Source organism: Scyliorhinus canicula, chromosome 8 (assembly GCF_902713615.1).
Source record: "Scyliorhinus canicula chromosome 8, sScyCan1.1, whole genome shotgun sequence".
Lineage (NCBI taxonomy): Eukaryota > Metazoa > Chordata > Chondrichthyes > Carcharhiniformes > Scyliorhinidae > Scyliorhinus > Scyliorhinus canicula.
Genome location: NC_052153.1, coordinates 198,604,817 through 198,619,194, shown reverse-complemented (window position 1 = coordinate 198,619,194; position 14,378 = coordinate 198,604,817). Strand labels below are relative to the sequence as shown.

The 14,378-nt window shown below is 49.3% G+C and overlaps 1 protein-coding gene across 1 annotated transcript in view; it reads left to right on the top strand.

Annotated features, from left to right (window-relative positions):
- Positions 1-14,378, top strand: part of LOC119970799 (nipped-B-like protein) — a 559,915-nt gene that overhangs the window by 430,327 nt on the left and 115,210 nt on the right. Inside the window, 1 exon segment of the mRNA XM_038805973.1 lies at positions 12,305-12,403. Within this exon segment, the coding sequence (XP_038661901.1) occupies positions 12,305-12,403 (99 nt within the window).

Here is a 14,378-nt window from a genome sequence, read left to right as displayed (position 1 = left end):
TGCTGACCAGGCCAGTATCTGTGTGTTGCTGACCAGGCTAGTATCTGTGTGTTGCTGACCAGGCTAGTATCTGTGTGTTGCTGACCAGGCTAGTATCTGTGTGTTGCTGACCAGGCTAGTATCTGTGTGTTACTGACCAGGCTAGTATCTGTGTGTTGCTGACCAGGCTAGTATCTGTGTGTTGCTGACCAGGCTAGTATCTGTGTGTTGCTGACCAGGCTAGTATCTGTGTGTTGCTGACCAGGCTAGTATCTGTGTGTTGCTGACCAGGCTAGTATCTGTGTGTTGCTGACCAGGCTAGTATCTGTGTGTTGCTGACCAGGCTAGTATTGGGTGTTGCTGACCAGGCTAGTATCTGTGTGTTGCTGACCAGGCTAGTATCTGTGTTGCTGACCAGGCTAGTATCTGTGTGTTGCTGACCAGGCTAGTATCTGTGTGTTGCTGACCAGGCTAGTATCTGTGTGTTACTGACCAGGCCTAGTATCTGTGTGTTGCTGACCAGGCCAGTATCTGTGTGTTGCTGACCAGGCTAGTATCTGTGTGTTACTGACCAGGCTAGTATCTGTGTGTTGCTGACCAGGCTAGTATCTGTGTGTTGCTGACCAGGCTAGTATCTGTGTGTTGCTGACCAGGCTAGTATCTGTGTGTTGCTGACCAGGCTAGTATCTGTGTGTTGCTGACCAGGCTAGTATCTGTGTGTTACTGACCAGGCTAGTATCTGTGTGTTGCTGACCAGGCTAGTATCTGTGTGTTGCTGACCAGGCCAGTATCTGTGTGTTGCTGACCAGGCCAGTATCTGTGTGTTGCTGACCAGGCTAGTATCTGTGTGTTGCTGACCAGGCTACTGTGTGTTGCTGACCAGGCTAGTATCTGTGTGTTGCTGACCAGGCTAGTATCTGTGTGTTGCTGACCAGGCCAGTATCTGTGTGTTGCTGACCAGGCTAGTATCTGTGTGTTGCTGACCAGGCCAGTATCTGTGTGTTGCTGACCAGGCTAGTATCTGTGTGTTGCTGACCAGGCCAGTATCTGTGTGTTGCTGACCAGGCTAGTATCTGTGTGTTGCTGACCAGGCCAGTATCTGTGTGTTGCTGACCAGGCTACTGTGTGTTGCTGACCAGGCTAGTATCTGTGTGTTGCTGACCAGGCTAGTATCTGTGTGTTGCTGACCAGGCTAGTATCTGTGTGTTGCTGACCAGGCTAGTATCTGTGTGTTGCTGACCAGGCTAGTATCTGTGTGTTGCTGACCAGGCTAGTATCTGTGTGTTGCTGACCAGGCTAGTATCTGTGTGTTGCTGACCAGGCTAGTATCTGTGTGTTGCTGACCAGGCTAGTATCTGTGTGTTGCTGACCAGGCTAGTATCTGTGTGTTGCTGACCAGGCTAGTATCTGTGTGTTGCTGACCAGGCTACTGTGTGTTGCTGACCAGGCCAGTATCTGTGTGTTGCTGACCAGGCTAGTATCTGTGTGTTGCTGACCAGGCTACTGTGTGTTGCTGACCAGGCCAGTATCTGTGTGTTGCTGACCAGGCTAGTATCTGTGTGTTGCTGACCAGGCTAGTATCTGTGTGTTGCTGACCAGGCTAGTATCTGTGTGTTGCTGACCAGGCTAGTATCTGTGTGTTACTGACCAGGCTAGTATCTGTGTGTTGCTGACCAGGCTAGTATCTGTGTGTTACTGACCAGGCTAGTATCTGTGTGTTGCTGACCAGGCTAGTATCTGTGTGTTGCTGACCAGGCTACTGTGTGTTGCTGACCAGGCCAGTATCTGTGTGTTGCTGACCAGGCTAGTATCTGTGTGTTGCTGACCAGGCTAGTATCTGTGTGTTGCTGACCAGGCTAGTATCTGTGTGTTGCTGACCAGGCTAGTATCTGTGTGTTGCTGACCAGGCTAGTATCTGTGTGTTGCTGACCAGGCTAGTATCTGTGTGTTGCTGACCAGGCCAGTATCTGTGTGTTGCTGACCAGGCTAGTATCTGTGTGTTGCTGACCAGGCTAGTATCTGTGTGTTACTGACCAGGCCAGTATCTGTGTGTTGCTGACCAGGCTAGTATCTGTGTGTTGCTGACCAGGCCAGTATCTGTGTGTTGCTGACCAGGCCAGTATCTGTGTGTTGCTGACCAGGCTAGTATCTGTGTGTTACTGACCAGGCTAGTATCTGTGTGTTGCTGACCAGGCTAGTATCTGTGTGTTGCTGACCAGGCTAGTATCTGTGTGTTACTGACCAGGCTAGTATCTATGTGTTGCTGACCAGGCCAGTATCTGTGTGTTGCTGACCAGGCTAGTATCTGTGTGTTGCTGACCAGGCTAGTATCTGTGTGTTGCTGACCAGGCTAGTATCTGTGTGTTGCTGACCAGGCTACTGTGTGTTGCTGACCAGGCCAGTATCTGTGTGTTGCTGACCAGGCTAGTATCTGTGTGTTGCTGACCAGGCTAGTATCTGTGTGTCACTGACCAGGCTAGTATCTGTGTGTTGCTGACCAGGCTAGTATCTGTGTGTTGCTGACCAGGCTAGTATCTGTGTGTTGCTGACCAGGCTAGTATCTGTGTGTTGCTGACCAGGCTAGTATCTGTGTGTTGCTGACCAGGCTACTGTGTGTTGCTGACCAGGCTAGTATCTGTGTATTGCTGACCAGGCCAGTATCTGTGTGTTGCTGACCAGGCCAGTATCTGTGTGTTGCTGACCAGGCCAGTATCTGTGTGTTGCTGACCAGGCTAGTATCTGTGTGTTGCTGACCAGGCTAGTATCTGTGTGTCACTGACCAGGCTAGTATCTGTGTGTTGCTGACCAGGCTAGTATCTGTGTGTTGCTGACCAGGCTAGTATCTGTGTGTTGCTGACCAGGCTAGTATCTGTGTATTGCTGACCAGGCTAGTATCTGTGTGTTGCTGACCAGGCCAGTATCTGTGTGTTGCTGACCAGGCTAGTATCTGTGTGTTACTGACCAGGCCAGTATCTGTGTGTTGCTGACCAGGCTAGTATCTGTGTGTTGCTGACCAGGCCAGTATCTGTGTGTTGCTGACCAGGCTAGTATCTGTGTGTTGCTGACCAGGCTAGTATCTGTGTGTTGCTGACCAGGCTAGTATCTGTGTGTTGCTGACCAGGCTAGTATCTGTGTGTTGCTGACCAGGCTACTGTGTGTTGCTGACCAGGCCAGTATCTGTGTGTTGCTGACCAGGCTAGTATCTGTGTGTTGCTGACCAGGCTAGTATCTGTGTGTTGCTGACCAGGCCAGTATCTGTGTGTTGCTGACCAGGCTAGTATCTGTGTGTTGCTGACCAGGCTAGTATCTGTGTGTTGCTGACCAGGCTACTGTGTGTTGCTGACCAGGCTAGTATCTGTGTGTTGCTGACCAGGCTACTGTGTGTTGCTGACCAGGCTAGTATCTGTGTGTTGCTGACCAGGCTAGTATCTGTGTGTTACTGACCAGGCTAGTATCTGTGTGTTACTGACCAGGCTAGTATCTGTGTGTTGCTGACCAGGCTAGTATCTGTGTGTTGCTGACCAGGCTAGTATCTGTGTGTTACTGACCAGGCTAGTATCTGTGTGTTGCTGACCAGGCTAGTATCTGTGTGTTGCTGACCAGGCTACTGTGTGTTGCTGACCAGGCTAGTATCTGTGTGTTGCTGACCAGGCTACTGTGTGTTGCTGACCAGGCTAGTATCTGTGTGTTGCTGACCAGGCTAGTATCTGTGTGTTGCTGACCAGGCCAGTATCTGTGTGTTGCTGACCAGGCTAGTATCTGTGTGTTGCTGACCAGGCTAGTATCTGTGTGTTGCTGACCAGGCTAGTATCTGTGTGTTGCTGACCAGGCCAGTATCTGTGTGTTGCTGACCAGGCTAGTATCTGTGTGTTGCTGACCAGGCTAGTATCTGTGTGTTGCTGACCAGGCTAGTATCTGTGTGTTGCTGACCAGGCTAGTATCTGTGTGTTGCTGACCAGGCTAGTATCTGTGTGTTGCTGACCAGGCTAGTATCTGTGTGTTGCTGACCAGGCTAGTATCTGTGTGTTGCTGACCAGGCTACTGTGTGTTGCTGACCAGGCCAGTATCTGTGTGTTGCTGACCAGGCTAGTATCTGTGTGTTACTGACCAGGCTAGTATCTGTGTGTCACTGACCAGGCTAGTATCTGTGTGTTGCTGACCAGGCTAGTATCTGTGTGTCACTGACCAGGCTAGTATCTGTGTGTTGCTGACCAGGCTAGTATCTGTGTGTTGCTGACCAGGCTAGTATCTGTGTGTTGCTGACCAGGCTAGTATCTGTGTGTTACTGACCAGGCCAGTATCTGTGTGTTGCTGACCAGGCTAGTATCTGTGTGTTGCTGACCAGGCCAGTATCTGTGTGTTGCTGACCAGGCTACTGTGTGTTGCTGACCAGGCTAGTATCTGTGTATTGCTGACCAGGCCAGTATCTGTGTGTTACTGACCAGGCTAGTATCTGTGTGTTGCTGACCAGGCTACTGTGTGTTGCTGACCAGGCTAGTATCTGTGTGTTGCTGACCAGGCCAGTATCTGTGTGTTGCTGACCAGGCTAGTATCTGTGTGTTGCTGACCAGGCTAGTATCTGTGTGTTGCTGACCAGGCTAGTATCTGTGTGTTGCTGACCAGGCTAGTATCTGTGTGTTGCTGACCAGGCCAGTATCTGTGTGTTACTGACCAGGCTAGTATCTGTGTGTTGCTGACCAGGCTAGTATCTGTGTGTTGCTGACCAGGCTAGTATCTGTGTGTTGCTGACCAGGCTAGTATCTGTGTGTTGCTGACCAGGCTAGTATCTGTGTGTTGCTGACCAGGCTAGTATCTGTGTGTTGCTGACCAGGCTAGTATCTGTGTGTTGCTGACCAGGCTACTGTGTGTTGCTGACCAGGCCAGTATCTGTGTGTTGCTGACCAGGCTAGTATCTGTGTGTTGCTGACCAGGCTAGTATCTGTGTGTTGCTGACCAGGCTAGTATCTGTGTGTTGCTGACCAGGCTAGTATCTGTGTGTTGCTGACCAGGCCAGTATCTGTGTGTTGCTGACCAGGCTAGTATCTGTGTGTTGCTGACCAGGCCAGTATCTGTGTGTTGCTGACCAGGCTAGTATCTGTGTGTTGCTGACCAGGCTAGTATCTGTGTGTTGCTGACCAGGCTAGTATCTGTGTGTTGCTGACCAGGCTAGTATCTGTGTGTTACTGACCAGGCTAGTATCTGTGTGTTGCTGACCAGGCTAGTATCTGTGTGTTGCTGACCAGGCTAGTATCTGTGTGTTGCTGACCAGGCTAGTATCTGTGTGTTGCTGACCAGGCTAGTATCTGTGTGTTGCTGACCAGGCTAGTATCTGTGTGTTGCTGACCAGGCTACTGTGTGTTGCTGACCAGGCCAGTATTTGTGTGTTGCTGACCAGGCTAGTATCTGTGTGTTGCTGACCAGGCTAGTATCTGTGTGTTGCTGACCAGGCTAGTATCTGTGTGTTACTGACCAGGCCAGTATCTGTGTGTTGCTGACCAGGCCAGTATCTGTGTGTTGCTGACCAGGCTAGTATCTGTGTGTTACTGACCAGGCTAGTATCTGTGTGTTGCTGACCAGGCTAGTATCTGTGTGTTGCTGACCAGGCTAGTATCTGTGTGTTGCTGACCAGGCTAGTATCTGTGTGTTGCTGACCAGGCTAGTATCTGTGTGTTGCTGACCAGGCTAGTATCTGTGTGTTACTGACCAGGCTAGTATCTGTGTGTTGCTGACCAGGCTAGTATCTGTGTGTTGCTGACCAGGCCAGTATCTGTGTGTTGCTGACCAGGCCAGTATCTGTGTGTTGCTGACCAGGCTAGTATCTGTGTGTTGCTGACCAGGCTACTGTGTGTTGCTGACCAGGCTAGTATCTGTGTGTTGCTGACCAGGCTAGTATCTGTGTGTTGCTGACCAGGCCAGTATCTGTGTGTTGCTGACCAGGCTAGTATCTGTGTGTTGCTGACCAGGCCAGTATCTGTGTGTTGCTGACCAGGCTAGTATCTGTGTGTTGCTGACCAGGCCAGTATCTGTGTGTTGCTGACCAGGCTAGTATCTGTGTGTTGCTGACCAGGCCAGTATCTGTGTGTTGCTGACCAGGCTACTGTGTGTTGCTGACCAGGCTAGTATCTGTGTGTTGCTGACCAGGCTAGTATCTGTGTGTTGCTGACCAGGCTAGTATCTGTGTGTTGCTGACCAGGCTAGTATCTGTGTGTTGCTGACCAGGCTAGTATCTGTGTGTTGCTGACCAGGCTAGTATCTGTGTGTTGCTGACCAGGCTAGTATCTGTGTGTTGCTGACCAGGCTAGTATCTGTGTGTTGCTGACCAGGCTAGTATCTGTGTGTTGCTGACCAGGCTAGTATCTGTGTGTTGCTGACCAGGCTAGTATCTGTGTGTTGCTGACCAGGCTACTGTGTGTTGCTGACCAGGCCAGTATCTGTGTGTTGCTGACCAGGCTAGTATCTGTGTGTTGCTGACCAGGCTACTGTGTGTTGCTGACCAGGCCAGTATCTGTGTGTTGCTGACCAGGCTAGTATCTGTGTGTTGCTGACCAGGCTAGTATCTGTGTGTTGCTGACCAGGCTAGTATCTGTGTGTTGCTGACCAGGCTAGTATCTGTGTGTTACTGACCAGGCTAGTATCTGTGTGTTGCTGACCAGGCTAGTATCTGTGTGTTACTGACCAGGCTAGTATCTGTGTGTTGCTGACCAGGCTAGTATCTGTGTGTTGCTGACCAGGCTACTGTGTGTTGCTGACCAGGCCAGTATCTGTGTGTTGCTGACCAGGCTAGTATCTGTGTGTTGCTGACCAGGCTAGTATCTGTGTGTTGCTGACCAGGCTAGTATCTGTGTGTTGCTGACCAGGCTAGTATCTGTGTGTTGCTGACCAGGCTAGTATCTGTGTGTTGCTGACCAGGCTAGTATCTGTGTGTTGCTGACCAGGCCAGTATCTGTGTGTTGCTGACCAGGCTAGTATCTGTGTGTTGCTGACCAGGCTAGTATCTGTGTGTTACTGACCAGGCCAGTATCTGTGTGTTGCTGACCAGGCCAGTATCTGTGTGTTGCTGACCAGGCTAGTATCTGTGTGTTGCTGACCAGGCTAGTATCTGTGTGTTGCTGACCAGGCTAGTATCTGTGTGTTACTGACCAGGCTAGTATCTGTGTGTTGCTGACCAGGCTAGTATCTGTGTGTTGCTGACCAGGCTAGTATCTGTGTGTTGCTGACCAGGCCAGTATCTGTGTGTTGCTGACCGGGCCAGTATCTGTGTGTTGCTGACCGGGCTAGTATCTGTGTGTTGCTGACCAGGCTAGTATCTGTGTGTTGCTGACCAGGCTAGTATCTGTGTGTTGCTGACCAGGCTAGTATCTGTGTGTTGCTGACCAGGCCAGTATCTGTGTGTTGCTGACCAGGCTAGTATCTGTGTGTTGCTGACCAGGCTAGTATCTGTGTGTTGCTGACCAGGCTAGTATCTGTGTGTTGCTGACCAGGCTAGTATCTGTGTGTTGCTGACCAGGCTAGTATCTGTGTTGCTGACCAGGCTAGTATCTGTGTGTTGCTGACCAGGCAGTATCTGTGTGTTGCTGACCAGGCTAGTATCTGTGTGTTGCTGACCAGGCTAGTATCTGTGTGTTGCTGACCAGGCTAGTATCTGTGTGTTGCTGACCAGGCTAGTATCTGTGTGTTGCTGACCAGGCTAGTATCTGTGTGTTGCTGACCAGGCTAGTATCTGTGTGTTGCTGACCAGGCTAGTATCTGTGTGTTGCTGACCAGGCTAGTGTGTGTGTTGCTGACCAGGCTAGTATCTGTGTGTTGCTGACCAGGCTAGTATCTGTGTGTTGCTGACCAGGCTAGTATCTGTGTGTTGCTGACCAGGCTAGTATCTGTGTGTTGCTGACCAGGCTACTGTGTGTTGCTGACCAGGCCAGTATCTGTGTGTTGCTGACCAGGCCAGTATCTGTGTGTTGCTGACCAGGCCAGTATCTGTGTGTTGCTGACCAGGCCAGTATCTGTGTGTTGCTGACCAGGCTAGTATCTGTGTGTTGCTGACCAGGCCAGTATCTGTGTGTTGCTGACCAGGCCAGTATCTGTGTGTTACTGACCAGGCTAGTATCTGTGTGTTGCTGACCAGGCTAGTATCTGTGTGTTGCTGACCAGGCTAGTATCTGTGTGTTGCTGACCAGGCTAGTATCTGTGTGTTACTGACCAGGCCAGTATCTGTGTGTTGCTGACCAGGCTAGTATCTGTGTGTTGCTGACCAGGCTAGTATCTGTGTGTTGCTGACCAGGCTACTGTGTGTTGCTGACCAGGCTAGTATCTGTGTGTTGCTGACCAGGCTAGTATCTGTGTGTTGCTGACCAGGCTAGTATCTGTGTGTTGCTGACCAGGCTAGTATCTGTGTGTTGCTGACCAGGCCAGTATCTGTGTGTTGCTGACCGGGCCAGTATCTGTGTGTTGCTGACCGGGCCAGTATCTGTGTGTTGCTGACCAGGCTAGTATCTGTGTGTTGCTGACCAGGCTAGTATCTGTGTGTTGCTGACCAGGCCAGTATCTGTGTGTTGCTGACCAGGCTAGTATCTGTGTGTTGCTGACCAGGCCAGTATCTGTGTGTTACTGACCAGGCTAGTATCTGTGTGTTGCTGACCAGGCTAGTATCTGTGTGTTGCTGACCAGGCTACTGTGTGTTGCTGACCGGGCTAGTATCTGTGTGTTGCTGACCAGGCTAGTATCTGTGTGTTGCTGACCAGGCTAGTATCTGTGTGTTGCTGACCAGGCTACTGTGTGTTGCTGACCAGGCTAGTATCTGTGTGTTACTGACCAGGCTAGTATCTGTGTGTTGCTGACCAGGCTAGTATCTGTGTGTTGCTGACCAGGCTACTGTGTGTTGCTGACCAGGCTAGTATCTGTGTGTTGCTGACCAGGCTAGTATCTGTGTGTTGCTGACCAGGCCAGTATCTGTGTGTTGCTGACCAGGCTAGTATCTGTGTGTTGCTGACCAGGCTAGTATCTGTGTGTTACTGACCAGGCTAGTATCTGTGTGTTGCTGACCAGGCCAGTATCTGTGTGTTGCTGACCAGGCCAGTATCTGTGTGTTACTGACTAGGCTAGTATCTGTGTGTTGCTGACCAGGCTAGTATCTGTGTGTTGCTGACCAGGCTAGTATCTGTGTGTTGCTGACCAGGCCAGTATTTGTTGCCCATTCTTAATTTCTATTGAACTAAATAGCTTGTGGGCTATTTCAGAGAGCATATAAGAGTCAGCCACATTGAGACGGAGCAGATTTCCATCCCTAAAGGATTTTTTATTACAATCGACACCATCACCACTACGACCAGCTTCCATTCTAATTGTTTTTATGAGGGGCATAGGCAGAGTGGAGTCAGGCTTTTCCCCAGGGTAGAGGGGTCAATCACTAGGGGGCATAGGTTTAAGGTGCGACGGGCAAGGTTTAGAGGAGATGTACGAGGCAAGTTTTTTTACACAGAGGGTAGTGGGTGCCTGGAACTCGCTGCCGGAGGAGGTGGTGGAAGCAGGGACAATAGGGGTATCGACAAATACATGAATCGGATGGGAATAGAGGGATAGGGACCCAGGAAGTGTAGAAGATTTTAGTTTAGTCGGGCAGCATGATCGGCACGGGCTTGGAGGGCCGAAGGTTCCTGTGCTGTACTTTTCTTTCTTTCTTTATAAATCTTTTGAATTTATTAATTAACTTAATTGAAATTCTACCAGCTGCTGGGGTGAGGTTTGAACCAGGACTGGATAGGTTAAGTGAATGGGCTCGGGTCTGGCAGATGGAATACAATGTTGACAAATGTGAGGTTATCCATTTTGGTAGGAATAACAGCAAACGGGATTATTATTTAAACGATAAAATATTAAAGCATGCCGCTGTTCAGAGAGACTTGGGTGTGCTAGTGCATGAGTTACAGAAGGTTGGTTTACAAGTGCAACAGGTGATTAAGAAGGCAAATAGAATTTTGTCCTTCATTGCTAGAGGGATGGAGTTTAAGACTAGGGAGGTTATGTTGCAATTGTATAAGGTGTTAGTGCGGCCACACCTGGAGTATTGTGTTCAGTTTTGGTCTCCTTACTTGAGAAAGGACGTACTGGCGCTGGAGGGTGTGCAGAGGAGATTCACTAGGTTAATCCCAGAGCTGAAGGGGTTGGATTATGAGGAGAGGTTGAGTAGACTGGGACTGTACTCGTTGGAATTTAGAAGGATGAGGGGGGATCTTATAGAAGCATTTAAAATTATGAAGGGAATAGATAGGATAGATGCGGGCAGGTTGTTTCCACTGGCGGGTGACAGCAGAACTAGGGGGCATAGCCTCAAAATAAGGGGAAGTAGATTTAGGACTGAGTTTAGGAGGAACTTCTTCACCCAAAGGGTTGTGAATCTATGGAATTCCTTGCCCAGTGAAGCAGTTGAGGCTCCTTCATTACATGTTTTTAAGGTAAAGATAGATAGTTTTTTGAAGAATAAAGGGATTAAGGGTTATGGTGTTCGGGCCGGAAAGTGGAGCTGAGTCCACAAAAGATCAGCCATGATCTAATTGAATGGTGGAGCAGGCTCGAGGGGCCAGATGGCCTACTCCTGCTCCTAGTTCTTATGTTCTTACACAGGATATTAACCTGGGTTATTATTATTATTCTTCCCCAAACCCTCAACACCTTGCATTAGTTCATCATGATTTATCTTCAATAAATCAATGTTGCTTTCTCCAAGTGAGAATTTGTTTTGTCCTTGCCAATGATCATAGTCATCCGACCCGACCCCCCCCCCCCCCCCCCCAAAAAAAAAACACCAGTGGGCTGTTTGACCTTAAATTGTTTGGTTTATCCCAATCTGCTTTTTAAAATAAATTTAGAGTAACCAATTATTTTTCTTTTCCAATTAAGGGGCAATTTAGCGTGGCTAATCCACCTAACCAGCACATCTTTGCGGTGAAACCCACGCAGACATGGGGAAAATGTGCAAACTCCACACGGACAGTGACCCAGAGCCAGGATTCGAACCCGGGTCCTCAGCCCCGCCCTTCTGCTTTTTTATAGAACATAGAACATAGAACAGTACAGCACAGAACAGGCCCTTCGGCCCTCGATGTTGTGCCGAGCAATGATCACCCTACTTTAACCCGTATACCCAACAATCCCCCCATTAACCTTACACTACGGGCAATTTAGCATGGCCAATCCACCTAACCCGCACATCTTTGGACTGTGGGAGGAAACCGGAGCACCCGGAGGAAACCCACGCACACACGGGGAGGACGTGCAGACTCCACACAGGCAGTTAATCCGATGTTATAAAATTTGCAAATTGAACCATCCCATATTCAATTCTCCTGCATTTCCATTTGATCCAGTGGGGTCAATAGAAGTTTATAAAACATGTGCACTCAATGCCCTGGCTGATGCATGCCATATGCCTTCTTAACACCTTGGCCACCTGTGTTGCCATTTTTAGGGAACTGTGGACCTGCACGCCCAGATCCCTCTATGTTAATTCAAACCTAGATTTAGAACATAGAACAGTACAGCACAGAACAGGCCCTTCGGCCCTCAATGTTGTGCCGAGCCATGATCACCCTACTCAAACCCACATATCCACCCTATACCCGTAACCCAACAACCCCCCCCTTAACCTTACTTTTTTTATTAGGACACTACGGGCAATTTAGCATGGCCAATCCACCTAACCCGCACATCTTTGGACTGTGGGAGGAAACCGGAGCACCCGGAGGAAACCCACGCACACAGGGGGAGGACGTGCAGACTCCACACAGACAGTGACTCAGCCAGGAATCGAACCTGGGACCCTGGAGCTGTGAAGCATTTATGCTAACCACCATGCTACCCTGCTGCCCCATTTGATCCTCTAAAATGCATAACCTCGCATTTGTCTGGATTAAACGGCATCTGCCATTTCTGTGCTCCAGTCTCCAATCTGTGTACGATTCCGCCTTGGGTCACTGTCAGTGCGGAGTCTGCATGTTCTCCCCCTGTTTGTGTGGGTTTCTTCTGGGTGCTCCGGTTTCCTCCCACTGTCCAAAGATGTGTGGCATTAGGTGGATTGGTCATGCTAAATTGCCTGCAATGTCCAACAGTTATGTGGGTTGCTGGGTTACGGTGACAGGGTGGAGGCATGGGTTTAAGTGTGGTGCTCTTTCCAAGGGTTGGTGCAGACTCGATGGCCCACATGGCCTCTTTCTGCACTGCACTTCTATGATTCCATGTGACCTGTTCTAATTCCAGTGCTGTTCTTGTGTTTGCTTTGATTGGATGAACTCCCAAATGGATGCTGATCTAATTTTAATGTATCCCTCTGCAGAAACTAGTAAATGAAACATTCCAGAAGCTCTGGTTCACTCCCACACCTTCTCACGATGCTGAAGGGATGACGCGGAAAATCCTAAATGTCACAGATGTGGTGAGTAAAATCTTCGCACTATCCTATAAAATCTTCATAACATTATGGCATACACCTGTGAAACTTGAGGCCTTTCAGTACAGATCCAGATGGTTTTGAAAATGAGTCAAAGGGCTTACAGAGGGCCATTCCACCCCTTGAGCTTTCCTGCCATTCCATTGGATCATGACTGATCTATATCTCAGCTACATTTATCTGCCATAGCTCCGTACCAACACCAACAAAAATTCTAGCAATCTCAAGTCTCAACTGCAATTGTGCCCCAGTATCCACAGGTATTTGGTACTGAAAATTCCAATTCTCCACAACCATTTGTATTCCCGAGGACAACGCCGTATTCCAAGTGCGGCCTTACCAAGGTTCTGTACAACTGCAGCATGACTTGCCAGTTTTTATACTCGATGCCCCAGCCAATGAAGGCAAGCATTCCGTATGCTTTCCTGACTACCTTGTCCACTTGTGTTGGCATTTTCAAAGATCTGTGGACCTGCACGCTCAGATGTCTCTGCGTTTTACCATTTACTGTATATTCCACCCGCCCCCCCCCCCCCCCCCCCCTGTTAGAACTACCAAAATGCATCATCTCTCATTTGTCCGGATTAAACTCCATTTGCCATTTCTGTGCCTGAGATTTCCAATCTATCTATATCCTGTTGTATCCTCTGACAATCCTCGGCGCTATCAGCAACTCCGCCAATCATCGTGTCATGAACATAGAACATACAGTGCAGAAGGAGGCCATTCGGCCCATCGAGTCTGCTCCGACCCACGTAAGCCTTCACTTCCATCCTATCCCCATAACCCAACAACCCCTCCTAACCTTTTTTGGACATTAAGGGCAGTTTAGGATGGCCAAACCACCTAACCTGCATGTCTTTGGACTGTGGGAGGAAACCGGAGCACCCGGAGGAAGCCCATGCAGACACGGGGAGAACGTGCAGACTCCGCACAGACAGTGATCAGCAGGGAATCGAACCTGGGACCCTGGCGCTGTGAAGCCACAATGCTTCACACTGTGCTACCGTGCATCCGCAAACTTACTAATTAGAACAGCTACATTTTCCTCCAGATCATTTATATACACCACAAACAACAGAATTCCCAGGACTGAACCCCGTGGAACACCACTAGCTACAGATCTCCATTCTGAAAAATACCCTTCCACCGCTACTCTCTGCCTTCTATAATCTAGCCAGCCAACCCCGAATCCCATGAGATTTTAGTTTTTGTACCAGTCTGCCATGTGGGACCTTGTCAAACGCCTTACCAAAGTCCAAATAAGCTACATCCAAAGCCCTTCCCTCAAAAATGTTCCTCGTCACCTCTTGAAAAAACTCAAATCAAGTTGGTGAGATATGACCTTCCCCATACAAAACCATGCTGCATGTCATTAACGAGTCCATTTTCCTCAAAATGTGCGTGCGTCCTGTCCCTCAGTATCTTATCTAAAGCCCTGGCAACATTATTGAAAATCTCCTCTGCTCTATCTCCAGAGCAATTATGTCCTTCCTGTAGTGTTGTGGCCTGAACTGTACACAATACTCCAGCTGCGGCCTCACCAGCGTTTTACACAGTCAAAGAACAATTCATCACAGGAACAAATGCTTCGGCTCTCCAAGCCTGTACCGGTCATAGTACCACCCTTGGCCAAAACCCTCAGCACTTCCTTGTGCCATAATCCATACCCATCCTATCCATGTGTTTGTCAAGATGCCCTTTAATGCCGTAAATGTATCTGCTTCCACAACCTCCCCTGGCAACGCAATCCAGGCACTCAGCGTACCGGCTGAGGTTGTTCATGAAGGCCTCGCCTTCTCAACCTTGCCCCTTGCCTGAGGTGTGGTGATCCTCGGGTTAAATCACCACCAATCAGTTCTCTTCCCCAAAGGGGAAAGCAACCTATCGTCATCTGGGACAATGGCGACCGTTGCCTTCTTTATCGCCTGTTGTACTTGTATGCTTACCCTCAACGACT